The sequence below is a fragment of the Mesoplodon bidens genome (assembly GCF_964165515.1).
Source record: "Mesoplodon bidens genome assembly, chromosome: 14".
Taxonomy (NCBI): domain Eukaryota; kingdom Metazoa; phylum Chordata; class Mammalia; order Artiodactyla; family Ziphiidae; genus Mesoplodon; species Mesoplodon bidens.
In genome coordinates, this window is record NC_138170.1 from 79984873 (window position 1) to 80012782 (window position 27910).

Sequence of the window (27910 nt, forward strand, 5' to 3'; positions counted from 1 at the left end):
CGCGCGCGCCTCGCTCGCGCTCAGTCTCCCCATTCAATGTCACCGACACATTTCTACGGCGCCTCCGCCCCCCCACCCCCAGCGGCACCGGCGACTGGCTCAGCCCAGAGCAGGCCCCGCCCCGTTCCCGCCCGGGCCGCCCTCATTGAGCCGGGTGCCCATCAATCAGCCTCGCAGCTGCCAGTCCCTGGGCGGCTTCCCGCGCCCGCGGCCGGCTGCCACTGCCATTGCAGCTCCCGGCCCCGGGCGCGGGCGCTTGCCTCCCAGTTGGATGACTCGGCCCGGGCGAGGTAAACAAAGTGCATTATCCAACCGCGGCCCGGGGCTGCGGAGGTAGAGCACCGGACCGGGGCGTGAGGGTCCCGGCGCCTCCACAGGCTGAGTGCGCGCGCGGCTGGGCAGGCGTCGCCCGGTCACAAGTACCCAAGCAGCTCCAGCAGTGGCTAGTGGACTTTCTAACCCGTTCGTCTTCCCGACGCTTCTCCCCAGAAAGCCGGGCATCCTCTGAGCATCAGGACACCGCTGCTCAGATGTAGCTTTTCTCCGTGGAGAGTGTGCTTGCATCAGTGGTGCCGCACGGAGTTTCAAAAATTGGTTTCGTTACCTTTTTCCAACACTCTTCTCCCCATTTAAAAAGAAATCGATTGCTTACTTTTAGTTGGTGTCACCCTCCAAACCCCGCCCCCCACCAAGGCTTTGAGTATTTTCTGCAGAAGACCGGCTTGAAGGCACCTTTTAACTCAGACCAAAGGTAATCACTAATTCTTCCTCTCCCAAGACAGTGCCCAGAGGGTCTTGGCCCAGTGAAACAATGCCCTACGCACACCTCCTGCGAGGCTCCAGGCCGCTAGCCAGAGTGGCGCCCCCTACCCCGTCACACACGTGGACCAAAAAGGCATTCAACACTGAGAATCAGGTGAGGGCTGCCTTTTCTCTCCAGTTATTCTCATCTTCTGCAGAAGGTGCCAGTCCTCTGGCTTAGGCAGACACACGTCAGGAAAGGGGCTTGAACTCAGGCAGAGGCTGGGACCTCCAGGCCTTAACCTAATGTATCCTGGTAAATCAAGCAATCCGGTCGGGGGAACTAACTTAAATAAACAAACAAATAAATAAATAAATAAAAGCCAAGGGGCGTTTACAAGACTCTTGGAGCCCTCTGAGCTTTTACATGCATGTATGCATATTTTCTAGTGGGGGAGGAAAAGGGGACTATATCATGTATTGCCCACAGTAGGACACTTTTGAGCAAAAAAGAGAGCTCTGTATAATTATGCCCCCTGGAGCATATTTATAATTTATAATTATGCACAAACAAGTTACTCTGGTGAAAAGCAGTTCCTGGGAGCTTGGCCAGAGAGGACACAGACTGTACGACAGGCCACCACAGGGCCGCAGGGTTTGGAAAGGTCAAGGGGTGGTCCCATGCCTCCTGGCAGGTCTCCCCAGCCTCCTCCTCACACACCAGGACCCAGTCCCTGACCCTAGGGGGACTCATCTGTTCCCCACAGCCATCACCATGAGTGGTGAGCAGTGTCCTTTCACCCAGTCTGGTCCCATGAAGACACCTGTGCTGGTCCCTGTCTCAGGAACAGACCTCTGTTTCTCTGCTGAGGGGTCAGAAAGAAAGGTGCCAGCCTCCTCTGTTCAGTGGCCACCAGCAGCGCTTTATAACTAGGGGTTTAGGAGACCCTGTACCAGCCCTGTCTGGGCCTCTGATTTTTGAATGAAAATTGAGTCAAGACACTTTTTTTTTTCCTCCCTGGGTCCCCTTTTTTCAACTGTAAAATGAGAAGCCTAACACCCACCCTGCTCAGCTCATGTGATTGCTTTAGAATTACATTTTTCAATTCCAGGAAATCTATGAAGGTTTACCATAAGCTGGGCCTGCGCTGGGTGTTAAGGATCCAAGTATGAGTAAGATTTGGTCTCTGACGCCCAGGAGCTCCTAGTCTGGCTTCAGACAGACATATGGAAATACATCATTTCATTGTGTAACAGTGTGGCAATTAGATATCAAGGCATCCAGGAAGTGTAGCGGAAGGGACCACTTTTCCTGAGCTTCAGGGAATTTTCCAGAAAATGTGATTTTTTTCACGTTGAATTAATCCAGAGCAAGTATTTATTGAAACCTACTGTGCACCAGACACTGAGAAAAGAGATACAATGATTTAAAAAATGTACTTCCTGTGCTCATGGATCTTGAAAAGGTTCTATGAGTCATGCAATAACATAAACAAGAGATTGTTATTGGCATTTCAGGCAGAGAGAAAGAATGTGCAGGAGCAAAGGAGTGGGCTGTTCTGAACTTTCTAGAAACTCCCCATGGCTCCGGTATTGGCAGCTTGGTGGCAGTGGCCAGGCACGTGGCAGGCAAAGTGAGTTGGGATTAGAATGGGGAGGGGCTGATAGACCAGCCAGAATAGAAGAGATGTAGAGTCAAGGCTACCATTAAATGGGGCAAGTTGCATGGTTGGTTGGGGTTCTAGAAAGATCACGCTGGAGGTCACATGGAGTAAATATCAGTGCCCTTCCAAGGAAAGAGAAAGCACTGTCACCTGGAGAGACTGAGAAAATAACTGATAGTGATGGGTAACCGATGCTGTAAACGATTGTTAGTATTGATACATTCGTTACTTCTGATGAAATTATACAGTGGCCACGGTCCTGCCCATTCTTGAAGGCCAAATTCATGACCTTTGGAAACGACTGTAGTGCAGGATAAATTACATAATTTATACCAAGTGCCTTAAACCTTTTTACCTGGATTGATAGTAATTCTCAGATTGAAAAAAAAAAAAACATGTAGTAGGAAGATCTGTGTGGGACTCTTCATTCATTCACTTTTTAGCTATATGACATTAGATGAATTTAGAATACCTTAATTATAAAATAGAACTATTATCTGAATTTTACCTAATGTGAAAATTATGGAAGATGTATATAAGGCAACTAGCACAAGGTCTTGCATGTAACATAAATAAATATTATTATTATTATTGAAATATGTCCACAGAAAGCAATCCAACTTTTAATAATAATAGACAAAATGCTTAAAATATCAATAAAATGTATAAGAGTTGTTAAATATACAGTTGTAGGTATGGTTAAATACAATTGTGTAGCTATGATAAAATGTGATGTGCCAATTAAAATAAGGATTATATAATTACAGGGAAATATTAACCAGTCCACTCTGTAGAACAGTCAGATCCAGTTGCCCTAAGTCACTAATCTGTTCTGCATGATTTCCAGAACATTCTCTGTCTTGAAACGTACTTAACTGCTCCTTAATTCTCTTCATCACTCATTAGTTCATTTATTTAGCAAACGTACAGTAGTTTCCTGCTAAGTATGAAGCCCTAAGCTAAGTACTGTGTTCGTTGATCAAATAAATGGTTTCTGAGAACAACTCCTAAGACTACTATGTCACTTGAAGGCTGACATATACCACAGGTGATGACATTCATGTTTCTTAAACAACTCTCACAGCAGGCCATACCTAGGCTCAAAAATCTGTGACAAACTTCCATGACGAACTGTAGAGAATGCTACCATGTGCTGATGTGCAGGCTGTGGACTGAACATTCCATTCATTCCACTGGAAGTCCAGAACATTCCATTCCCCATTGAAGTCTTTGTGAATGGCACCCCTGGGGTTGTGCAAAACACAATCTTCTTGACCATACCTGGAAACTTGGGTATAGACACGGGGCTGGAGCTCAAGAACTTCCCAACAACTTCATCTCCCACTCCTCTTGGCTACATGCCCACTGGCCACTCACACCATTTTGTGGACTCCAGTTTCCCACCTCTATGCCTATGACTTGAGTCATACCCTACTTGACGGTTGGTGCCTCTATGTTTCCCTGGAATTAACTCCTTTCCAAGGTGTTCCCTCTACGTTGCTCTAATCATGTTCCCCAGTTCTCTTATTTGGCTTTATGGCTGCCTCAGGTTTTAAACGGTATATTCAAGATCAGGGAGGCATGGGTGTGCTTGGTCAGTAACGAGGAGGTTGGTGGTGTTAATGCATGAGTTGCAATCTAGATATTCCTGAGGATAGAATCTACAGATCTCTTAGTATCAGAATCAGTAAAAGTCGCCAAGAAGATAAGTGCCCCTCATTATTCCTCCATGTTAACTCTAGGAAGAGTTTCTGTCATTCCTTTGTGTAAGGAGGAAAGGAGAGATCCAGGGAAGAGGGTGCACAGCTTCCCTGCTGCAGCTGTCAGAGATGCATTTGGCCAAGTTCACTATGACCCTGGGGTTTGGATACAGTCATGATGGAGAGATACATTTCCAGTGGTGATGAGGCCTGTGGCTTGCTTCCAAGCTTCATGACATAAATTGCCCCATTACTGTGAGAGTCTTCTCTTTTACTAACTTTAATAATAAGTATACTTTAATTATGCCTTTTGAGTGCTAGACTAGCCACTTTCTTTCTGGTTCTTATACAACCCATCAAAATAGATATTATTACCCCCGCTTTACAGATGAAGAAACCAGGACCCAGAGAAACTCTTTAACTTTTTCCATGGTTGCCCATTACTCAGTGGCTATGCTGGTCACGTGTGTGTGTGTGTGTGTGTGTGTGTGTGTGTGTGTGTGTGTGCTGGGAAAGGAGGGGGCAGGGGAATGAATAAGGTTTACTACATCATGTTGCCTGTCATCATGCTTTTTTAGATGTCTAAACCTTTGGCTTAAATGGCCCACTTATAATCCTTCCATAATAGTGATTTCTTTTCTCAATTTTTTCCAAACAGCTTGTGTTTGAAAAATAGCTGCTTATGTCCAAGGTGAATCCTAGCAGTACCTATTGAAAGGTGACTTTGTGATGGTTTGTTTTACCATGGCTAGGTAAGGGGTCTGTTTTTCTCTTTGGATAAATGGTCCACTGGGAAAAGTCCAGTGTATAAATACAGAAGAAATTGCCATTTTGGAACCATTTTTTTCCCCAGGCCCTTGGAGAATTTGTTGTTGTTGTTGTTGCTTTTAAATTAGAGGATGCTGGGAAACCCAGCATATGGGAATTTTCTGGATGTTGCCAATTGTCTACCATCCTGTTATGTATTGCTGAGCAGCTAATAAACAAAAGTGAAAACAGGTAAAATGATCCAGCTAGTCCAGGAAGTGCTGCAAATTTACATTTATCTAGAGTGTTAGGTTACTGCAAAAATAGATTCAGTCTGAAGGGTGTTCTGGAAAATCTAGTTATGTGTTTCCATACCTGGCACACAGACAGACCTCGAGGGAGATGAGTGCCCACCTCTGTTTCATGAGCTTTAGGGCTCTGAGTGGCACTTCAATCCCCTGCCCATCGGGGAGTGGTGGTAACGATAATTTCCTTACCAAGGGAATAGGCTGAATCAAATGATCATTTACGTCCCTCTTCAGCTTTTAAAAGCCAACCTTCAGTTTGGGAGAAACAAGCTGGTCACCAGTAGACCAGTGTCTGAACAAGGACACATTGAGTTGATCTGGGCCCCAACTTGGCCAATTAGCAACATAGCCTTGGACGGCCCTGATTGCTCAGATTAAGGTCTATTAAGAATTAATATGTGCCACAGCCTTGACAGTTTACAAAGCACTCTTATGAATTTTGTGCCATTTAAGCTTCACGATAGCTCCGTAGAGGAGGTTCATTACTGGCCTTGGTAGAAGAAACTGCGTCTCAAGGAATTTAAGTCACTAGCTCGTGAGCACAAACCCAGCACTTCTGAGAGCAAATCCTGCGTTCATTGTACAACACAGCTCTCCGTCCTGCCACTGCCTTCCCCCTCTGCCTTGTCCTTGCATCCCTCTTTCTCCTCTCTTCTCTTTCCTTCTGTGTCAAAATTTTGTTTTAAATTTAAAACAATTTTGAGGTCCTACACTGGGGCTCCTTGCATAGAATTTCATTTGATGGTTTCATTGGATAGTTGCATACCAGGAAAGTGTATCTAAACAAAAAGGCAATATCTATAGAATAGTGGTTTCCACCTTGTGAGCCCTGGATCCCCAGGTGGGCTTAGAGTAGAGCGTGTGCAGCATGGAGACTCAGCACTATACAGGGCAATCTACTCAGTAGACCATAGAAGGAATGAATGGTATGTCTCACCCATATCTGTGCAATTCACATCCAAACATGCGTGAGTACTTTGGGGGTTAATAAAATATAAAACTGTAAGCAAGCAACTAATTTCATAGTATTGTACCCCATTTAGGCAATTAAAAAATATATCTAGGTATAATTGCTATCCCTTGGGACAACATGAAATTTTATATTATTCAAATTGTGTCCCAGAACTCAGAAAGGTTGAGGCTTGTTCTTCACTGGATAGATAGCTCCTAGCAATGAAGCCAACACTTTAGAAAATGTGTCCTGTATGTGTGGACCTGGGGGATGGTGTATGATCCTGGGAGTGTAAACTGGAGGAAGGTTGAAGAAATAATGTCCTTTGTTCTAAATATGGGGTGTTCATCAAGCCTCAGGCTTCATTATCTTCATTTGCATAATAGGAGAGCTTGCTAACAACTATGACTTTTAGGGTATTTTGCTACAGGGAAGTAATCCTCTTTCTAAATCACACAGTTGCTCAGTGACCACAGCGCTTGACCCCTGACAGACTCTGCAACGCATCTAGAAAAGAGTTAGATACAAAAGTCAACCAATTGTCATTCAAGAGATCAGGAAGCTGTTACTGAGCACTTATTCTGAAGTTCAGTAGCGCTCTGACCTTATGTCAATTACAGAATATCCCTAAACCTTAGTTTCTGCTTCTTTAAAATGGCACCATCAGAGCACAGACCTTGCAGGGTGTCATGATGACTGTGGACAGGTGGGTGAAGCTCTGTTTAGGGCCTGGAAGTAGTGTGGGTTAGCCCTGACTACAGGGCTCCTGTACAACGTACAGTCAGCCCTCCTTAACTGCGGGTTCCACATCCATGGATTCAATCAACTGCAGATCAAAAATATTTGAGAAAAATAATTCCAGAAAGTTACAATAAGCAAAACTTGAATTTGCCTGCATCAGCAACTATTTCCATAGCATTTACGTTGTGTTAGGTATTATAAGTAATCAAGAGATGATTTAGAGCATACAGGAAGATGTGCATAAGTTATATGCAAATTTTAAAAATTTATATAAGGGACATGAGCATCTGTGGATTTTGGCTTCTGAGGGGGAGTGGGGGAGGGGTCCTGGAACCAATCCCCTATGGATACTGAGGACAACTGGGAGACAAGGTCACTGTCAGACCATGGGGGAATATGACTGCTGAGTTAAAATACTAGGACTTCATGCCACTGACCAGATGTTCCCTGTCCTCCAGATGAAAGATCCTTATTAGCCAGAAATCACATGGTGTAGTAGAAAGAGGCACTAGACCAAGAGCTGAGTTAGTTAAATTTTCTTCTTCTTTTATATGCTTGTATTAGTTATCTGTTGCTGCATAACGAATTGAACCCCAAAGCTTCAGCTTCTAATGTCACTCATTTAGGTATTGGCAGGTTTCAAGTCTTTGAACGTTGTTGGACTGAGGGTCTCATTTCCTCCCTGGCTGTTGACTGGAAACCACCCTCAGTTCTGAGTCACATGAGCCTCTCCAAATGGCAGCTGACAGCATGGCATCTTGCTTGATTAGAGCAAATACCCGAGAAGAGCCAGAGAGAAGTCAAAGTCTTTTATAGCCTAATCCCAGAAGTGACATCCTACATCATTTTGCCATAGTCTGCTTGTCAGAAGCAAGCCACCAAGGCCATCGCAAACACAACAGGGGAGGGTGACACAAGGTGTGAATACCAGGGGCCATGAGGAGCCTTTTCAGAAGTTGCCTGCCTTGGCATTCTCTCGAGTGGTATGTCAGAATCTTGGGGTGAAGATGATTATGTTTAACAGGAAGGGGTGGAAGCTAACAGCTGCTGGCCTACACTGAGGGAATTTGTACACTTCTGATATTCTTCAAGAATTCTTCCCTCTGGCATGGTGGCTCCATGGCTGGGCAATGGGCTATCTCAGCCTCTCTACCCCCTTCCATCTTTATCTACCTTGAGATGCCCAAGCATTTCCCTGGAATCTGGGAATGGGCAGAGAATGCCCCAATCTAGAGACTTGAAGGCCCTGGAGACCTAGCGCCATGTTTTAATTTCCCTCTGTATCCACAGTGCTAGGACAGTGATGGATGCATGGTGGTTGTCATCGCTGTTTTCTGGGTAAATCAATTTCTTAGAAGCCTCGTGTTGTAGAATGAGCCTGGATGTGGGAGTGCAGCAGAGAGACCTGGGATTGACCCACATCTGCCTGGGCCTCTGCACTTCCGTGCCCACCCAGGACCCTCAGTCTGTGCTTGAATGAAAAGGGGCTGCATCTGGCATCCAGTCTTCAAATGCTTCTTGGATGTTTCTAAATGATTACTTTTTAAGTCCACATTTCACAACTAAAATGATTCCATTGTGTTCTGAAAATCTCCTTAATTGAATGTTCTCTTTGTCAACCCAATAAACTGCTAGTTTTGCAGTAAGATTCCCCTGGCACATTTCCTGGGAGATTTAGTGTGAGAAATTCACTCACACAACTAGAAATATAGTAGTAAATGCCTGTCAGTTAGCTCAGTTCTGTTGATGGATCACTTTCTGTGTGTCAAGCAATATACTAGGTTCTGGGCAGAGCACAGTGGACCGTATAGGAACTCATAGTGTCATGAAAGACGCCTCTCATGCACCATCCTATTTCCTCATCTGAGATTTTTTTCTTTTTTTTTTTTCCTTTTCCTATCACATTTTTGCTTGAGCCATAAATCACCAAGATTGTCTTACACACATGAAGTGACCAAAGTCTAGGGATAAATGTGCCAGGTTAAAGATGGCCACAGAGTTTTGACACTCCTCCCATTAAGAGGCAGGGTCCCATGCCCTGACCTTGAATATAAACTCGTGTGAGATTGTTTGAACCGATAAAAAATGGTGGATATGATGCATGGCCAGTTCTAGGTCTTGCCTTTGAGAAGACTGGAAGCTTCTTCCTTAGTCTCTTGGAGGCCTGAGCCTCCAAATAAATCCAATCAACTACCCTCATGGAGAAACCTCACAGAAAGGCCCAAAAGATGACATGGAGAGGGAGAGGGGACCAGTGGAGCCAAGCCTTCTGGCCAAACATTGACAAAGCTCCAGGCAGGAGAATGAAAGCCATGTTGATCCTCCCAGACCAGACCAGCCCCCAACAGAATACCACCGAGTTGCCAGCTGCCCAAATACCTGCTGCACAAAATCACCGTATAATACCATGGTGGTTGTTTTCCACCATTAAGTATCATCAGGTCAGTTTTTCACTCAGTAATAGAAAACTGGAACAAGGTAGTATAGTCATCCTTCTGGGTCTGCTAGGCAGTTCCTCTATGAAGTCTTACCCAGAGGAATAAAAAGAATTCCTATTGTAAGATGATACTTAATAAACACAGGTTGAATGACTCCCAAGCCCTCCTTCTTCTGATGCATCTGGTTTAGAGAATATCCTCTTTCCTGATGGGCATGGCATCATTGGACAATGACTATATACCGAATTCTGATTAATCTGCTGTAGTTATATGACGTGAACATGGCTGTCTCAATAGATCAGGAGCTCCCCGAGGGAAAGGGCCACATCTTCTCCCTTCTCCTCTGTTCTGTACTTGTCACAGTGATGGGTACACATGCATGCTGACAAAATGCAATTCCACTCAGAAAACAATGGATTAGGCTGGTTCCTGTCTCCTAATTCTCAGAAGGTCAGCACTTTATAGCAAATGATTTCCCATGAAGATGGGCCCAAGAGTTGCCATGGATATGGGGAGAGTATTATCATACCTTGAGGACTCCCCCAGAAATCCCCTTCTCGATTTTCAAAAAACACCAATGCTCTAATAATTATAAAAAATATTTCTTAATAACTATAAGTGTGGCCTTGTTCCCACCGCTCTGTGCAATGCATTATATTCTCCAGTAATTGAGATTCAGGCTCTTGACTGTCTGGAATACCTTTCTCACTTCCATAAATTTTGGCAAGATTCACGTTGAGCACCAGCTTTTTCAGGAATTCTCAGGTTGAGCTAAGCGTCTCCACTGTGCAAAGCTCTATCTTAGCCAAGCCATATTTCATTGAAATGATCCCTGCATATTCCTATTTTCAACTGGTTAGTTCATTGAAAGTATAGATTGCATCTTACCTGTGGTTGTACATATAAGACTTTTTTTTTTTTTTGCTGCTGCTGCTCTTTCTGATTACATTTTTTTATTGGAGTATAGTTGATTTACAATGTTGTGTTAGTTTCTGGTGTACAGCAAAGTGATTCAGTTATAAACACACACACACACACACATATATATATATACATATATATATATTCTTTTTCTTATTCTTTTCCCTTATAGGTTATTACAAAATATTGAATATAGTTCTCTGTGCTATACAGTAGGTCCCTGTTGGTTATCTATTTTAACACATAGAAGGCTTCAACAGTGCCTGCACCTTATAAATGACTGACGTAGGCCTTGCCTACTGTCTTCCAGTTTATCAAAGGCGTTCATTATTATCCTTGTATAATTGTGGCTAAGAAAGGAAAGTGACTTTCTTAAGATCACCTAACCACAGGGACCCGCCACAGAGGCTTGCTAAGATTCCTCCCCATATCCTGAGACTATAGGACTTCTCCCTGGTGGGAGGGCGAGAGCTCCAGACCTATCCTCCCCCTGGATACACATCTTTTGTTTTCTGCGTCTGGGAAATGCCCCAGGATTCCCTGCTGTGTTACTCAGGGAGACTGTTGCTCAATCCAGCAGCTGTTCTGGAGGAAAAGAAAAAGCAGAGGTTCTGAATGTATCATACATACAATGCAATATTGAATAGAAGATCGCTAATAAGCGAGAATGCCCTGACGGTGCAGGCTCCTCCCAGTGAGGTCTAGCTCTTCATTTCCAGCGGGCGTCGCAGGAAGTACTAGTGTAAAAAATAAAACATATATATTACTAATACAGTGGCTATATAAAACAATATTTGGCCAAGATGGTTAAGATATGATTCAGTCTTTGTTCATCAAGTTGCTAAATATTATTCAGAGAATGGAGTCACCATATGGTATAACTGAGTTTCCTTGGGAGGCTGGGTGAAATGTGTTGGATATAGAATGTGGAAATGTGCATGTCTCCGGTGGTTTGAGTCTGGATCGAGCTGCAGACAGCTAATTCCATTAAGTCCTCATGCAAAGACTCCAATGCACACGGCAAATGGAAAAAGCATAGCCCGGCACGGATCACTCTAGGAGGTCGATTTCTCTTCCCAAACTGATGAAGAGTGGGCAAGCCACGCAGCTAGACCCAGATGCAATCTTGAAAGAAAAATGTGTGTGGGCAAGTGCAGTACCAGCTGGGAAAGTCTAAGTGGCTGAAACCTATGACTCAGAAATCTTAAATTGCCTTGAAATTAATGAAGCTCTGTGGGGATGACTCAGTTCATTCATGTCCTTAGCTTGCAGGCTTCAACGCTGGCAGAAGCGGACATTGTCCAAAGCTTGGAAGATCAGACCCCACAAAGGAAACACGTCTCAGGCTGGGAGGTGGTCTGGGGTGCGTGTCACAGGAGCAGGGGCTGGAGAGGCAGGTGAGCTGGTATTTCTTCCTCCCGTGGACGAAGCAACCTCATTCAAGTGCCATGCTCTCTGGACCTGATTTCTTCCCTGTAAAATGAAAAGGAGAGATCTGATGATTTTTTCCAATGTTATCAACTTCGATATTCTGATTAGCTAGGGTCCCAGTTAAGAAGCAGCATTTGCCCCAGATGGTTCAGATGAGGAGATTTTAACACAGGGACTTTTTATAGACGTCGGTGCCAGGTTAAGAGAACAAATAAGAAAGACTAAGGCACCCGGAGACCAGTAAAGGCAGGAAGCCATTGTCACTCCCACGGCCAAAAGAATGAAAGGAAAACAGTGGTATTGGAGCCCAGTGAGAGTTGGAACTCTGGAGAAGCCCACCCAGGACTCTGGAGGAGGGCATCCAGTGGGAGCCATAGTCCCCTCCCACACACCCCATGATGACACAAAGAGGGAACAGAAAAGAAATAACTTAAACGGCGTCTTATCCCCTCCCCGCTCCAGTTTCCCACTGGTGCCTCTCATTGGCAAACCCAACTGGATGCCATGAGGCAAGGGAAGCCAGATCAAGCAGGCCACAGGGACTGGAACAGTGTGGAGAAGGCTAGAGAATGCATCTAGAGTGGGCGAGAACACAAAAGCCAGCACATAATCTATGACTTTATACATGTGATTATGCTCCTACATTAGGGAAAAGGGCAGAACATATCTTTTCTTTTTTTTTTTTTCTGGAGAGATTGAAGAATAATTCTCAAGGAACAGAGTTCCTGAGGGCAGGGACCAGGTTTTGCTGATTTCTTTAACCCATCAGAATCTATCACAATGCCTGGCACCTAGGAGATAATCAGGAAATATTTGGTGAATTAAAGGCTGATCACAAATCCACATTTATAAACATCTACAGGTGTCCAAGGCATGATGCTCTGTTAATATCTGTTGAGTGAATAATGAATGTGTAGGTTCAAAACAAATTACATAATCTTTTGGATAATAGGTTCTGCAAAGCTCAGGCAAACCCTTGGTATTTTTGTTCTCATAGTTGTTTCTTTCTTTTTTTTTTTTTTTTCCGGCCATGCCGTGTGGCTTGTGCGATCTTAGTTCCCCGACCAGGGATTGAACTCTGGCCCTCAGAAGTGAAAGCAAAGAGTCCGACCCACTGGCATTCCCGTAGTTGTTTCGAATGTGATTGATGGTTATCATTGCACAAGCTGTATAAATGTCCTGGACTAGGAAAATGGACCCTACATTGTGAGACCCAATGATATATTAAATGAATAAGCAAGAGGGGCTTAAAAGAGACATCTCCTGCTTTCCTCAGTGCTGAGATTCCCAGCAGGAGTGCTTACAAAAGTAGAATGCTGGGCTTCCCTGGTGGCACAGTGGTCCCCAGTGCAGGGGACACTCTTAGGATCAGTGTAAGAACTGAATGAGAGGATGGGTGTCAAGTTCCTGGGAGAAAGCCAGGCATGGGATCGATGTTCCCTTGCTCTCAGCTCCATCTTTCTAGTGGAGGCTTTGATTTCCTTAGAGTTGACATAAGGTGTAAGACCAGCAATGAGCAAAGATATTTTCTGCACTGCTGTCTACATCATCTTGAACAGAAAGTCACTTCTTTTATTATGGGGACAATCCTATGCATAAGAGAAGCATAAGACATATTACAGGTTACAGAACACATCTAAATGACTATCCCTTACTGTTCATATTTAGGAACTGATGTTCACATGTGTCATCTTAGGATATAGAGGGTCATCACAGGTATGTGTTGGCAGTTCTTCTCTTTAGTATTCACCTAGCTCATGTGCTGATCCTGCTCTCCCGCACTTCTATGATGGTCAAATCCAATTCCTTCTAAAGAGGCTGAAATGGCAGATGCTTTTTTTCTTAAGCCTTCTTTGTATCTAAGCAGGGTCATGTGATAAAGTCATGACTAATGGGACGAAGGGCATTTTTTGTTAGAATATTTCTTTTTTTTAGAAAGTTTTAGAATTTTTAGAATATTTCAGGTCCTCAGTTCCTGAAACTGAGTAATAAATGTGAAATGGATGTCTTTTGTCTGGTGTAACCAGCCTCTTTCAATTACACCTGAGTTTATAACAATGAGGTGACTTTTGGAAAGTCCCTAAGGATGGGGGCTGGTTGCCAAGGGAACCAACCTTGATTAGAGGATTGGAAATTCCAGCCCCACCCCCTAACCTCCAGGGAGGGGAGGGGGGCTGGAGATTGATTTCAATCACCAATGGGCAATGATTGCATCAGTCATGTCTATGTAATGAAGCCACCATAAAAACCCAAAAGGACGGTTTCAGAGAGCTTCCAGGTTGAACCCGGAGGCACCCATGTACCTGGAAATTGAAGTACCCTGAACTTTATGAGGACAGAAGCTCCTGTGCTCAGGACCCTTTTGGACCCCACCCTACGTACCTCTTCACCTGGCTGTTTATTTGTTTATTAGTATCCTTTAATATTATTTGTAATAAAATGGTAATCTAGTAAGTAGACTGGTTTCCTGAGTTCTGTGAGTCACTAACAAATTAATCGAACCCTAAGAGGGGGTGGTGGGAGCCTCTAGTTTATAGACTATTGGTCAGAAGCACAGGTAACAACCTGGACTTGCAACTGGCATCTGAAGTGTGTGTGTGTGTGTGTGTGTGTGTGTGTGTGTGTGTGAGGGGTGTAGTCTTGTGGGATGGAGCCCTTAACCTGTGGGGTCTGACACTATCTCCAGTATCTCCAGGTAGAAAGTGTCAGAATTAAGTTAAATAATATGACATCCAGGTGTCACAGAATTGTTTGATGTGTGGGTTTTCCAAACCACACATTGGACGTGAGTAGTATTGTAGTGGAGTAGTGTGAGAGTGAAGGAAACATACACCTGGAATGTTGTTTTTATACAAGAGAACTGGAGAGACATTGCCCAGAGGCCTGTGAAATTGAGCTGTGAAATAACCAAATTTCTGTCTTAAGCATTTGCATCCTTAGAGATTCATTTACAAGCACTTGTACAAAACACTGTTTATGCCTTGTTTCGTCATGTATTCTGTTACCTGCAGCCAAAAGCATTCTAACAGAGGAGCTCTCTTTAGACTTGTTCTGGGAGAATAACTGAGTCCCTGTGTTCCTATCTCTTTTCTCCAGTGGCTAATTAAAAGCCTAGAGGTCAGAATCACGTTACACATTTTTGATTCTTCCATCCCCTTACTTATTGATCCATTCAATCAATCATTCATTATTTATTCAATCAATTCAGTATGTACTTATTCAATCTGTACCTCTTCTTTATTCCAGTGGTTGACTTCTGTTGGCCTTTAGAACCTTGCTCCAGCATCATGACCTTGAGAAAATCTTCCTGAGATCCCTACATTCAGGTAAATGCTCTTCCTCTGTGCATTCTAGCAGTCAGTCATTATATTTTTTTTGGCATCTATCATAGTATATTGAAATAATTTGTTTGTGTATCTGTCCAACTAGAATATACGTTTTGTAATAAATGCAGGGACTAGTCAATAGTCTTCCTTCCTTCCTTCCTTCTTTCTGTCTCTCCTTCCTTCCTCTCTCTCTCCCTCCCTTCCTTCCTTCCTTCCTTCCTTTTTTTCTTTCTTTTTTCCTTTTCTCCTCCTGCTTCTCTTCCATCTCCTCTTTCTCTCTTTCCTCTTTTGTCCCTCTTCTATATGCTCAAGGTATGGTACAGTAAAGTTCTTGGCCATCAATAAATATTTCAGAACTCTTTATAGACAAGAATTAAACTGGGTACCTTGGGAAATACAGAAGCATAACATACTTGGCAATTAAGGGCAGAGATTGTGCTAATTGACTCCAATCCTAGTGCATGACCCAGAGAATGTGCTCAGTCAATGTTTGGTGAGTGAAAGAATTAGACTCAAAGAGGATCAATTTTATTGAAATGACAAAACTGACAAAAGAATCATTTTGGATATGAGTCGATGCTGCCTGGTGTAGCATTAGGTAATAGTGATGTTTCATAAATATGTATTAAATAAATAACGTATACTTTTAATGACTCCAGAATTTAAAATTTAAAATGTTGTGTGTTGTGAAATATGACACTGTCCTGATGGCTAATGTCTCTGCCTCATTTGGGGCATAGTTTATTCTTTCTCTGATGATTTGAATTATTAGCTTCATCATATGCTGAGTACTCATAGATAAAATAGGTAGTTTTCTGTAATCTTTATTTTATTACCTTGCACCTCACAGCAATGTCTCACTGTTTTATTCACTGTGTGTGAATGTGTGATGTGAGTGTCCCACTTTTGTCTTCCTTTTATTCCCAATGTTCTTCAATAATTCTTAGATATTTAAGGATCCAGATAAACTTTGGCTTCAAATGTTAAGCTCCATAAACGTCTCAAAATGATTCCTTAAGGTTGAGATAGTATTAAATTTAGAGACTGTGAGATGCAATATGGCAGAGTGAATAAGAGCACAGCTTTGGAATCAATTGCCCAGAACAAAAAGAATGGCTTCACAACTTTCTAACCTGCAGTCTTTGACAAGTCAGTGAATCAGTTTCTTCACTGGTAAAATAAGAATAATAATACCATCTATACTTAGGTTTGCCAACTAGACAAAATAAGAAAATGCATATTAACTATTTAGTCCAGTGTCTGGCACATAGAAAGTATTAACAGAGGTTAATTAGATATTTAAGTTCCCAGCATTGTTCTAAACCTTCGTGTGCCCCTATCCACAGCTGATGAGGAAGCATAACACTCTACCCCAAGGGAACCAGATCATGGGAAGGGTTGAGTCATCCAGATTTTCTGTGTTTTTATGAGGCCCTGAAACTACTTACCCAATGGTGGTGGAGCTGTAGCTATGCAGTTGTGTCTGGGAAGCCAGGGGTTGCCTGCAGTGGCAGGTCCTGGAGGAACTCAATTGAGCCAAACAGGAGATGAAGAAAAGCAGAAATAAGAAATTCCAGGTGACCTTGGTGGGGAGAGAAGACAGCCTTAGTTTCCATCTCAGTTCCTATGAAGTCTGGCAGGATGATGTTACTTGCACCTCTAGGTTGGACAGGTGATCCTTACAGTAAATTTTCTTTTTAATTGACCAAGTTTGCACAATTTCATGTTCCTTTGAACTTCAACAGCCTTGGGAAGAGAAGGAATCTAATGGTTATGCTGTTTTTCCTATTAGATTGTATTTGGGATCAAATGAAGCCATGTAAAACTTGAAAAAGGAGAATGTGGTTCTTTTTCAGTTTTTCTATTTGATATATAAATCTAGGGAGAATTGTAACATTGGTCTATCCTCCTCACAGGTGAGTTTGTAAATCCAATGAAATGACATATAGAGAAGTGTCATCTAAAATGAAAAGGATCACAGCCATGTGAGAATGGTGATTGCACTGCTCACATGTGTCAAAGTTGTATCTGGAAAGTCATGTCCTAAGAGTTGCATGAATGATTGCTATTGGATATTTGATCTTCAAATTGCCTTCATTTTAGCTTCAAGTCCTTGGGAGTATCTATGACCTTTGGAACATGTGTGTTTTATACTAAGAAATAGATCCTAGGATGCAAAGACCCATATGTGGCAACTCACGCATTGTCACGTTAAATTGACCTCAGCATTCTCGTCTGAGTTATTTTCAAAAGGTATTAACCCTGAAGCATTAAGGGTTAAACCTCCAATAAAGATAGACATGACTAATAGAACGATGCAGCAGAGAAGCACACTCTTGCACCACACATGATTCATGGTTTATAGAAAACACTTTGTAACAGGTTTGTTTGCTGTGAGCCATCAGATTCAGTTTGAACAATGAAAAAACCTTGGTCTTTGTGCCAGAAGCTAATCATAACTTTCTCTAAAACTCTTGGTGACCACGTCACTCTGACTTTCTATGGCTGCATTCTGTAATGCAGCAAAGACCCTGGAACCACGTTTCCCCTAGACCAATGTAATGTAATTAAGAACAGGCATGACACATGAGTTGTCACTTGAGCTATGATTTTAACACTTTCCACTTAGCTGGTAGCTAGCACATAGGTAATGATATGGCCTTAAAGTAAGTTTTTTAAAAACATTTTTTGGCTTGTGACAACAAAGGAGTATCTTGTTTTTAACTCACATTGTTGACATTTCTCACTACTTAATAGAGATTCTTCTAAGTAAATGTGAATCGGGATGTTTAAAGACATTTAAAAGACTGCAAGTAGTACCTCCCTCATGAGAACATCAAAACCCCGCACCATCACAAACTGCCATTAACAATATTTATGCAGAACTTTCTTAACCCAAATCCTGGACTTTGAAGAGTTGCAGATTAAGGGCAAATTTCAGTATTGGGGAGCTGGGGTGAGACAAAAAGTCCAAAAAAAAAAAAGAGAGAGAAATTAGAAGTTGTTAGGATCAGAGCTCTGCTTCCTTGTCCAGGAGCATCTGTCATTTGGCATTACTGGGCCCAGGATGACTGGACACCCAAACTCTGTTCTGTTTATTTCTGTGCAATTCAAATGGGAATTTTGAAGCACTCATCAATTGCTATTGCTTAGAATGAAAAACAATATTGCACTGGAAGAGATCTTAAAATAGGAGTCACTTTCGAGTTTACTGTTCAACCCAGGGTGTATTTTGAGGCCAAAATCATTGAAATTTGATATTCTTTAAAAATTTATTTATTGGCTGACAAATTAATTTTATAACATTGATGGTCTATAACGTAGTTCTATTCAAAACTATTTTCAAAAATAAAATTCTTTTTAAACTAAAAATAACACACCCCTGAAAACCAATATTTGTCTATGTACATTAAAGCAAATGTCAGAACATCTTTATATGGATTATCTGAAACAAAAAAGTCTGAGCTGAATAAAAAGCTTTAGAGTATATTCCTACATTTAAACAGTTTTTAAGCTATATATATCTCCAAAATTATGTCAATACTTTCCTGAATTTTGTCAATAGTCTTAGTGCTTTAATTTTAATGAATTGTCTCCAATCCACCTCAAAGTTTCATTTTAAAATTCAAAAAACTTGAAATTTGACACTTTGAACTGACTCATTTATCTAGACCCTGTTTTTAATTGTGGAAACACGCTCTATGGATGCTGAAGTATTTGGTAGGACCAGACAAATTCTGTTTCTGAAGGATATCCTTAAACATTTCCTTCATACTCAAGAGTATAAGTATTTCACTCCACATATTGTCCCAGGCCCTATTCTTGCCTCATTTGAGTACCTTTCTTCCTCCAATGTATTGTTAGACAAGACTCTTCAAATAAGTTATTTCTCTTCACAATTATTTAGAATATTCTGTCAAACGTCTTAAGGAATTTCAGAACTCGAGCCTGTACATCATTTACACCTTCATCCTTGTTCATTTCTACTCTTGCTTTTCTTGGAATAACGTTTAATGTCTTCTTATTTGTAAGCTTTGTTTTTTTATTTGTCTTTGTTTTTGTTTTTTGACAACAGTCACTTAGATTTATTGAGCCTGGCAGTTTCCATCAATGACCTTGTTCAGTCCTCAAAGCAGCTCTGTGAGGGCGGCGGTACTGATATCACCCCCATTTTACACATGTGTAAACCGAGGCCGTGACCTCTCCTGCCTTACTCCTGGATCCATGGGCACTTCTCGCCTCCGTACATGTTCTCCTTTCATCAAGCAGGGACAAGAAATGGCACCTACGTCCTCCGGGGCCTGTAGTGACATTAGCAGACATGCCTGCTGTCACCATCACAGCTCTTTCAACTAACAGAGCCTAAGCTCTGTTTTATTAATTGGAATTTGTTAAAAGCTTCAAAAGCGGCAGGAGTTATTTTGTTGTTTATTTTGGGTGTGTGTGTGTCCCATTTGGTTTTGAACAGAATATAACCAAAATTTAGAGGCCTGTTTACAAAAAGTGTAATGGCATTGCAGAGTACTTAGGCTCACTTACAGAGTAGTTCTGCAAAAATCAAACACTTGTAAAATCTGATTAAAGAAAGGGAATAAAGACTGTTGACACACGTATGCTGATTTTTTTTTTAATATTCAACATTTGTTAACAGTTTTGTAGTTTAGTTACTTGGGAAGTTTATTTGCATGTGTGTATGTATGTTTATATTTTGACTACTACAGCTTTTATTTTGATTGGTAGATTACTGCAGCTCGTCTGGATGGCTTTTGTTTTTAAATTATCGAGGTATAATTGCCATACAACGTTATATTCGTTTCAGGGGTAAATGGCATTGTTAATTATGCTTGCCTTACAGCCAATTCCAATTCTGTTCCACAGTTGTTTAAATTTTATCTTTATATTACATTGTGAAAACAAATTTTTTTAATCTTTAATGTGGAACTTATTTTTTTTTTCTACAGCAGGTTCTTATTAGTTATCCATTTTATCCACATCGGTGTATATATGTCAATCCCAATCTCCCAATTCATCCCACCACCACCCCTACCCCGCCGCTGCTTTCACCCTTGGTGTCCATACGTTTGTTCTCTGCATCTGTGTCTCTATTTCTGCCCTGCAGACCGGTTCATCTGTACCATTTAATGTGGAACTTTTAAACTGAATTCGCAGTAACATTTAAATAGCTCTGCTTTGATTTCATGAATTTAAAGAAGATTCATTATTGAAATAATCTGACTTTCCATGTGACGTATCTTTTCTATGTAAAACAGGAATCATTTAACTCTTTGTGAACTTCTTTCAACAGAGCTAACGTGTTAAAAATCATAGTTTCACATTTGGTGTGTGAGCGAGAAAACTCAGAATCCAACAAGAGCGAACTTAATGTGAACTGTGATTTGATCTAAATTCAAAGTCAAGCTCCGTAAAACAATTACAAACACACCTTCTGCCACTTTGTGTGTTAAATCATGGTTGTCAGGCCACTGTCTTCTTAAAATAATTTTGAAATGGATACTGATGCTTCTTCAGTACAATTGGTCTTTTCGTTTTTGTGTGGTTTGGTTAGTGATATCACAACAGCCTCCATGGTGGAAGATAAATGTTTACTAGCATTTTGTGACATGTCATAATTAACTTTCTTCAGAAACAGAGATTTCTACTTTATATTTCATTAACCATGAACGTGCACTCTTTTGAGTTCTCTGATGCCAATATTACTATCAAATAAAATCATTAAACATAGTTGTACGTTTAAATTAAATAATAAATGATACCCTCTTCTCTTTAACCTGTAAAGCAGAATTCTCAGATTATTTCCTGCACATACTTCATATATATGTAACCTCTATTTTACTAGTTTCCTCTATAGCCCTCTGAGTTGGCCTAGGAGCGCTATGAACCTTGCAAGCTTCACCGTGGCCCTGGCGCAGCTGTGTGGTCCACCAGGCGATGGGTGGCAGCTTCAGGTCTTTCACTGCCACTCAAGGACGGAAGGACTTAGCTGTCCTCAGCTCCTAGCGTCTGAGCGCACTTTGTCTTATTTGCAGGTCCCCTTCATGTTGTCGTTGAAAGAGAGGTTAGTTACATTCTGTCTGGAAAGGGTCAAGAGAAGAGAGGCGTGGTGTTTTTTCTGCCATCCCTCAGATTTAATCATATGTTACCGTGGGTCTCTTTTGAGTACCTTCAATGCCAGTACATAGATCATGGCTAAGGCTTCAAGTGCAAAGTGAAGGTCTACCAAACCCACCTGAGCTCACTTCAGTTCAATGAATAAATATAATACTGTGTTTAAAAGGAGAAAAGAGTGAAGAAAGAGAGAAGGAAGGAAAGAAGGAAGGCAAAGAAAGGGAGAAAGGAAGGAAGGAAGAAAAAGGAAAATCTAGAAAATGTTAAACAGATGAGACACTGAAAAACAGGTGTACACCAAGCCACTTCTGGGTAGACTAAGATATAAGATCATCCTATGAAGAGAGACAATAAGTTAGTTGATGTCACAAAATAACCGTCTAACAAACCAACCTCAAACTCAGTAGCCTACGACAACAACCTTTGTTCTCATGGCTCTGTGGGTCCGCTGAGGGTGTGATTTCTTCTGGGCGTCCACACACTTTTAAGCGTCAGCTGGGATCAGCTCACTGTGGCTTCTCTGATCTTTGTTTCTCCTGCCCTCACCCGGGACAGGCCAGCCAGCCTGAGTGAGTTTTGCTCAAGTCAGAGGGAGGCAAGACCCACTGCTTCTCAAGCCTTTAGTCACGTCAGTTAATATCTCATTGGCCAAAGCAAGCCACATGGCCAATGTCAGGTCAAGGGATGGAGAGGTGGTGTGCTCTTGAAAGAAGGGAGAAAAAAGTTAATATGTTTGAATAGTAACCTAATCTCCCACCTAGAGACTCTCCAGGGAACCTCAGTTAAGTGTTTTCATTTTGTGAGTATTTCTTATGCACCATCTTTCTTGTGATATACTTTACAATATACATGATATATTTCTCATTCAATCCTCAAAATTTTATAAGGTGGATATATTATTATTTCTCATTGAAAAATAAGAAAATTGAAACTTCAGGGACTTAACCTTTAGCTCATGGATGACAGGGACAAAATTCCTCAGGTCTGAGTGACCTCACAGCCTTCTTTCTTAACTTCTTTGCTAAAATGCTCTACCGGATTATTTGGCACAAAGAAATTCTTTGCCTGATGGTTGCTGGAGGTCCCACCAGCAGCTTGGAAGACGTTCTCTTGGAACCATTCTCATCTGAGCAGAACATTATTATTATAATGTTGACCTGCTGCTAAAAAATCACAGCATGAATCTGACACATTAGGAAGACTTTGGGGCTAAAGAAAAGAAGATGTCTGGAAAAAAGGTGCCATATGTACAGGATTCAAGTGGCATCTGTGTGAGCTCATTACAGCCTGTCACTCTCTATCGGCTCAATTTGTTCACCAGGTAACTCAGACAACTCATGGGGTTGGAACTGTGTCGTGCCGATGGCCCTCTGTTTGCTTCCAGCTTAGGCTTAACAAAGTGGTTTATTCTTTGATTTTGTATCATTCAAGGAGACAGTATTTCTCCTCTCAGCCAACTGAATAAATACCTTCCCAAGATAAATTTTCTTTCCATTGAGAGTAGCTTGTTTATTATAATCTGCATCAAGCCTCCCCACCTCGTGCCTCTGAGATCAATGGGGTTAGCTAAGAAGTGGGCTCAGGGAAGGGAATTTGGACAGGAGCGATAGTGAAATCGACGGCTGATGGACAGAGGTGGCCCTGAAGGAAGAGGAGGACAATTCAGGACAACCTAGAATCTGCATAGCATAAACTACAGATTTTGGAGCTTGCTGGAATACTTTGGAGTCACTCCAAACTTTTCTTTTTTATGGTTGAGGAAATGAAAGGCAGTGTGAATTAGCAATGCGTCCAAGTAAGTTAACAGCGAAGGCAAAACTTAACCACAACTCCTAGCCCTATGTAATAGTTAATTTCATGTGACTACTTGATTAGATCTTGGTGCCAGTTGTTTGATCAAGAACTAGTCTAGATGTTGCTATGAAGGTATTTTGAAGATGTGATTGACATCTGCAATCAGTGGACTTTAAGTAAGAAGGTCCCCCTTGATAATGTGGGTGGGCCTCATCTAATCAGGTGAAGAACTTAGGAGCAAACACTGAGGTTTCTTGAGGAGTAGAAATTCTGCCTCAAGACCGCGGCATAGAAACCCTGCCTGAGTTTGCAGCCTGCTGGCCTGTGCTACAAACTTCGGACTTGCTAACCCCACAACTGCATGAACCAATTCCTTAAAATAAATCCTGTTCTATCTATATATCTGTTTATCTATCTATCTATAGACACAAACAAACATACATCCTATCTGTTCTCTTTCTCTCGAGAATCCTCACTGATACAGAGTTTGGTATCAAGAGTGGGGTGCTTTGTAACAAATACCTAAAAATGGGGAAGTAGCTTTGGGATAGATAATGGGTTGAAGCTAGAAGACTTTTGAGATTCATGCTAGAAAAGTCCTGGGTTGCCTTAGAAACTATTTGCAGAAATAAGGCTGTTAAAGGTGATTCTGGTGAGGACTCAGAGGTACGTACATACAGAATGCCATATGGTAACACAGGCAGAGATGGCAGTGATGTTGCTATATGCCAAGGAATTCCTAGGACTACTAGAAGCTGGAAGAAGCAAAGAAAGGTCCTCCTTGAGAGGATTTGGAAAGAGCATGGCCTGCCTTACTTGAACTTCTAGACCCTAGAACTGTGAAAGAATAAACTTCTGTTGCTTTAAGCCCTTCAGTTTGGAATTCTGCCATGATTCTGGAACAGTGCTAGACTCTAGGGCTACAAAGAATAAGACATCGTCCTGCCTCTCATAAAAATGTATTTTAGGGCTTCCCTGGTGGCGCAGTGGTTGAGAGTCCGCCTGCCGATGCAGGGGACACGGGTTCGTGCCCCGGTCCGGGAAGATCCCACATGCCGCGGAGCGGCTGGGCCCGTGAGCCATGGCCGCTGAGCCTGCGCGCCCGGAGCCTGTGCTCCGCAACGGGAGAGGCCACAACAGTGAGAGGCCCACATACCGCCAAAAAAAAAATGTATTTTATACTAACCATTGTACTTATAAGTAGTATAAGTAATATGGCTGTGGGCTGGCTTAGCACCACTGTAGAATAATGGGAGATGGGGAGAGCACATTAAATATCAGCCTGCTGCCTTTGGATATCAGATACTACCCTCTGTCTCTAATCTTATAAATGGGGGGTTCTAATAACACGTGCAATGAATTAGAAGTGCCAGGTCTGTGTGGACTGAGAAAGGTAGGGAAGTTTCCTGGAGTTTTTGCCTTAATCTGGTCTTGAAAGATAGATGGGATTTAGATAGACAGAGAATAGACATGAACACATTCTAGAAGAGCTAACTGTACAGGCAAAGACACAGAGGCTGGGATGACAATAAGCCACTATTAAGCTTCTACTGTGTATTGGAAACTGTAGGTTTTGTCTCACTTACCTCGCAAGCATCCCAGCAATGTGGCTATTATTTTCCCCATGTCAACATGAGGACACTGACATTTAAAGACTCGCCTAAACTGGCATGGCGGGGAAGAAGTGGAGCTTCTCTGGCTCAGAGCTTGTGAAATCCCCATGGCATGGTGATGAAGGCAGGCTGGCAGAACCCAAGGTTCTTGTTGACAGTGATTGAAAAAACTGTCTCTTTTCCTTACATTTGCACCATTTACTTCTTTGGTAGGTTAAGTTAACATGGGGGATTATCTGAAGATAGCGAGAAAAAATTGAATCAAATTCTAGGCTACCTGTACCACATTTTAATAGTCTGGTGACTCTGTCTGGAATATATGTAGCTATCACTGTGGCAAACAGGACATTTAGCCATCTATGTTGATCCATTACGCTGGCACCAGTGGGATCCTACTGGGCCCAATCTGCTGTGTGGCTTTTCTCTGTAATGGAATCATTGATTCTCTAGCACGGAGTTGAGTTGTGTGTCCCAGCTTTCTGTTGTTTTTTTGAAATTAATTTGTACTTGTTAATCACTATTATATGGAACGGAAAGAGGATACATTTAAGTGTCTGGTTATCTGATTCATTTCAAGGTCCCCCAACTAATTCTCATCTCAGAGACCTCCTAGAGAACATAGAGAATGATCATGTTATGGCTAATCTCTATTTTATTGAGTTTAATCATTTTGTTTAATTGATTTGCCCATTTTTAATCCTCCTTCTTAAGGATTTGAGAATTTCAAAATTAGAGAGAAGCAAAAAAGAACAGAGTAAGGCAAACCAAGTAAAATGAGACCAGGGTAAAGTCAGTAAGTGATCCAGACACACGAAGGCTTAACTCCTTTGTGAAGGGTGGATTCCATCTCTGGCTGTGAGCTTCTTAGTGATCAGTTTTTCTAAGAGACAAAAGAGGGACTCAGTGGGAGCCACCCAATTTCATAGACAAGGTTGCAACTCAGCTTTGACTGGAGCCAGGCAGTGGGCCTGGACTTGATGCCACCTCTTGGGCTGACGACAACTTCAGAGACAGACCCATCTCCCTGCTGGACTGAGGCCTCATTGGGCTGTGATAAACTAGAAAAGACAAGACCAGGGTTCAGTGGAGCTTGGGCGGCCCCTTACCGTGGTTTCAGCACATGAAGCCACAAGGCAGAGTCTGGTAGACATGGGTGCCCTTGGGTCTGTTGGAGGAACAGGAGGGAGGCAAGGCTGCAGGGGGCAGAGGGTGGGATGGTGGCTGCTGAAGCTGAGAAGGCTAATCTGGAATCGAGTTGTTGATCCATGCAAGGTGATGAAGAACTGGAGCCGAAAGGGGGTTGTGAGACCTGGAAAGAAAGCAGAGTACGAGCAAGAGTGAAGCAGACTGGGGATGTCCTGGAACAATTCCAGGGGAAGAATGTGGGTGACAGTAGTGTCTTTTAATGCCGTCACCACATGGGCTTGAAGGGAGGGGGCCATACGGGGTGTATTTCAGGAGCTGGAGAGGGTGGGCAATGGACAGGTCTGGGGCTGGGCCCACTGTCTATCAGTCCAAGAGTATCTCTGGGGCCCCGGGCAGGAGGCCCTGCCCAGGAGCTGCCTCAAAGCCCGTTCTCCTTCTGTGTGACCCTAATTCCCTGTCCCTCACCTCTTCCATACGGCTTCACTAGAGGTCTTGGCGAGGGGCTTGACACTCAAGATGGACACTGAAACTCCCTGAGTGCTCTGGGGTTGAACAAACTGGAAAGAAACAGCCTTTTGTGCTCAGGATGTGACTGATCTGGGAGTGGAGCCTGTGCTCACAGATGGAAACACCCGTCCCTCTGCATGGCCAGGGGCATATCTGCTAATCACGCTGATCTTTCTCTGTAAATGGCAGAAGTCAGGATTTTTGCTTGGAGTAGGGAGTAGCAGGGGGCGGGGTCATGGTGTCAGTCACACTGCAGTGGGCTGAAGCCTGGCCCTCTCTGCCCCAGCAGGTGTGAACTTACCCTCTGTTGCCCAAGTTCAAAACCAGCACCCTCCACTAACAGCCGTATTTCCATTGCAGACTTTGGAGAAGGGTAACTCATGTAACACTGAGTCAGGGCTGGCAGGAACCCTCGCTGGAAGGGCCACTAGATCCACACGCACTTTCTCACGCTTTTATTCATACCATTTGCCATCTGAAACACTCAGTAAACTGTAAAGCACTCGTAAGTATCAATGAATGCAACTTACTCATTCATTCAACAAATATTTGCGGGGCATCTAATGTGTACCAGATGCTGGGCTAAGTGCTGGCCATGCAGACATGAATAAGACAGTCAGTGTCCTCAGGGCCGCAGAGAGCTGTGGAGGGTGGGTGAGAGAATGTAAGACATGGTCACAAGCAGGGTCTGGCAAAGCAAACCAGGAGTGCTAACGGGAGCCCTGAGGCCCCAGGCCCCTGCAGGTGTCAGGTGGGGATGGAGAGTTTTAAGGTGGGGAGGGTTCAGGGAAGGAGATTCCTGAACTAAGTGTTGAAAAATTGGTCCAAGTTGGACCACGGGGCAGGACACAGTCCAGGCAGAAGGAACAAACAGGAGCAAAAGCCCTGAGGCAGGAGACAGCCCGCTGCAGGAGAAAGAGCCCTCCCCATATGTCAGCACATGCCGAGCAGGAAGACGGAAAAGGGTTAGCTTGTTTGCTAGTGAAGATGGCAAAGGCCATGATGGGTCACAGAACGAGTCTGAGCTTTTAAAAATAGGTGATGGAGGGGCTTCCCTGGTGGCAGTGGTTGAGAGTCCGCCTGCCAGTGCAGGAGACACGGGTTCGTGCCCCGGTCCGGGAAGATCCCACGTGCCGCGGAGCGGCTGGGCCCGTGAGCCATGGCCGCTGAGCCTGCGCGTCCGGAGCCTGTGCTCCGCAACGGGAGAGGCCACAGCAGTGAGAGACCCGCGTACCGCAAAAAAAAAAAAAAAAAATGTAATTTTGTGAGCCCCACCCTAGATCATTTAAATGAGAATCTCTCCTGGGAAGGATATAGTCCTAAGTGAAGCGCAAGGTAGGAGATGAGAACGTGCCAAAGGTTACTAGGAAACAGAGGTGACGGGTCCTGAGCGTGCAGAGGAAAGGGCTCGGGAGGGTGGGCTGGAGGAGGTGCATGTGAGGGGTGTGGCTAGAGACTGTGGCAGCCAACACCTTTCCCGGGGACAGAAACGAGCCCTTTCGTTCCAGAAAGACACTGCACAAGACTGCAGCGTCGTCCTGGCTGTGCCTCCCCCGCTGTGCTAGCGTTCCGGGCAGTGGTCTAACCTCTCTGCTCTCAGCTTCGGCACCGGGAAACTACCACAGACTGGGTGCTTGAACAATGGAAATTCATCACCACGTCGTGGTTCTAGAGGCGGGAAGTCCAAGATCAAGGGGTCAGCAGGGTTGGTTCCTTCTGAGGCCCTGAGGGAGAATCTGTTCCATGCTCCCTCCT

The 27910-nt window shown here is 43.2% G+C and overlaps 1 protein-coding gene across 4 annotated transcripts in view; it reads left to right on the plus strand.

Moving 5' to 3' along the window:
* Positions 1-2: 2 nt before the first annotated feature.
* The window catches only part of LOC308627991 (uncharacterized protein), a 122046-nt gene continuing 94138 nt past the window's right edge, over positions 3-27910 (plus strand). For 2 of the 4 annotated variants that reach the window (XM_081254558.1, XM_081254557.1), the window contains exons 1-4: positions 158-290; positions 783-916; positions 11478-11609; positions 14890-14969. In XM_081254558.1, the coding sequence (XP_081110684.1) occupies positions 272-290; positions 783-916; positions 11478-11609; positions 14890-14913 (309 nt within the window). In that variant the 5' untranslated portion in view covers positions 158-271 and the 3' untranslated portion in view covers positions 14914-14969. Of the gene's footprint in view, positions 291-778; positions 917-11477; positions 11610-14889; positions 14970-27910 lie in introns of all 4 variants that reach the window. The other 2 variants (XM_081254555.1, XM_081254556.1) reach the window with 2 other exon arrangements.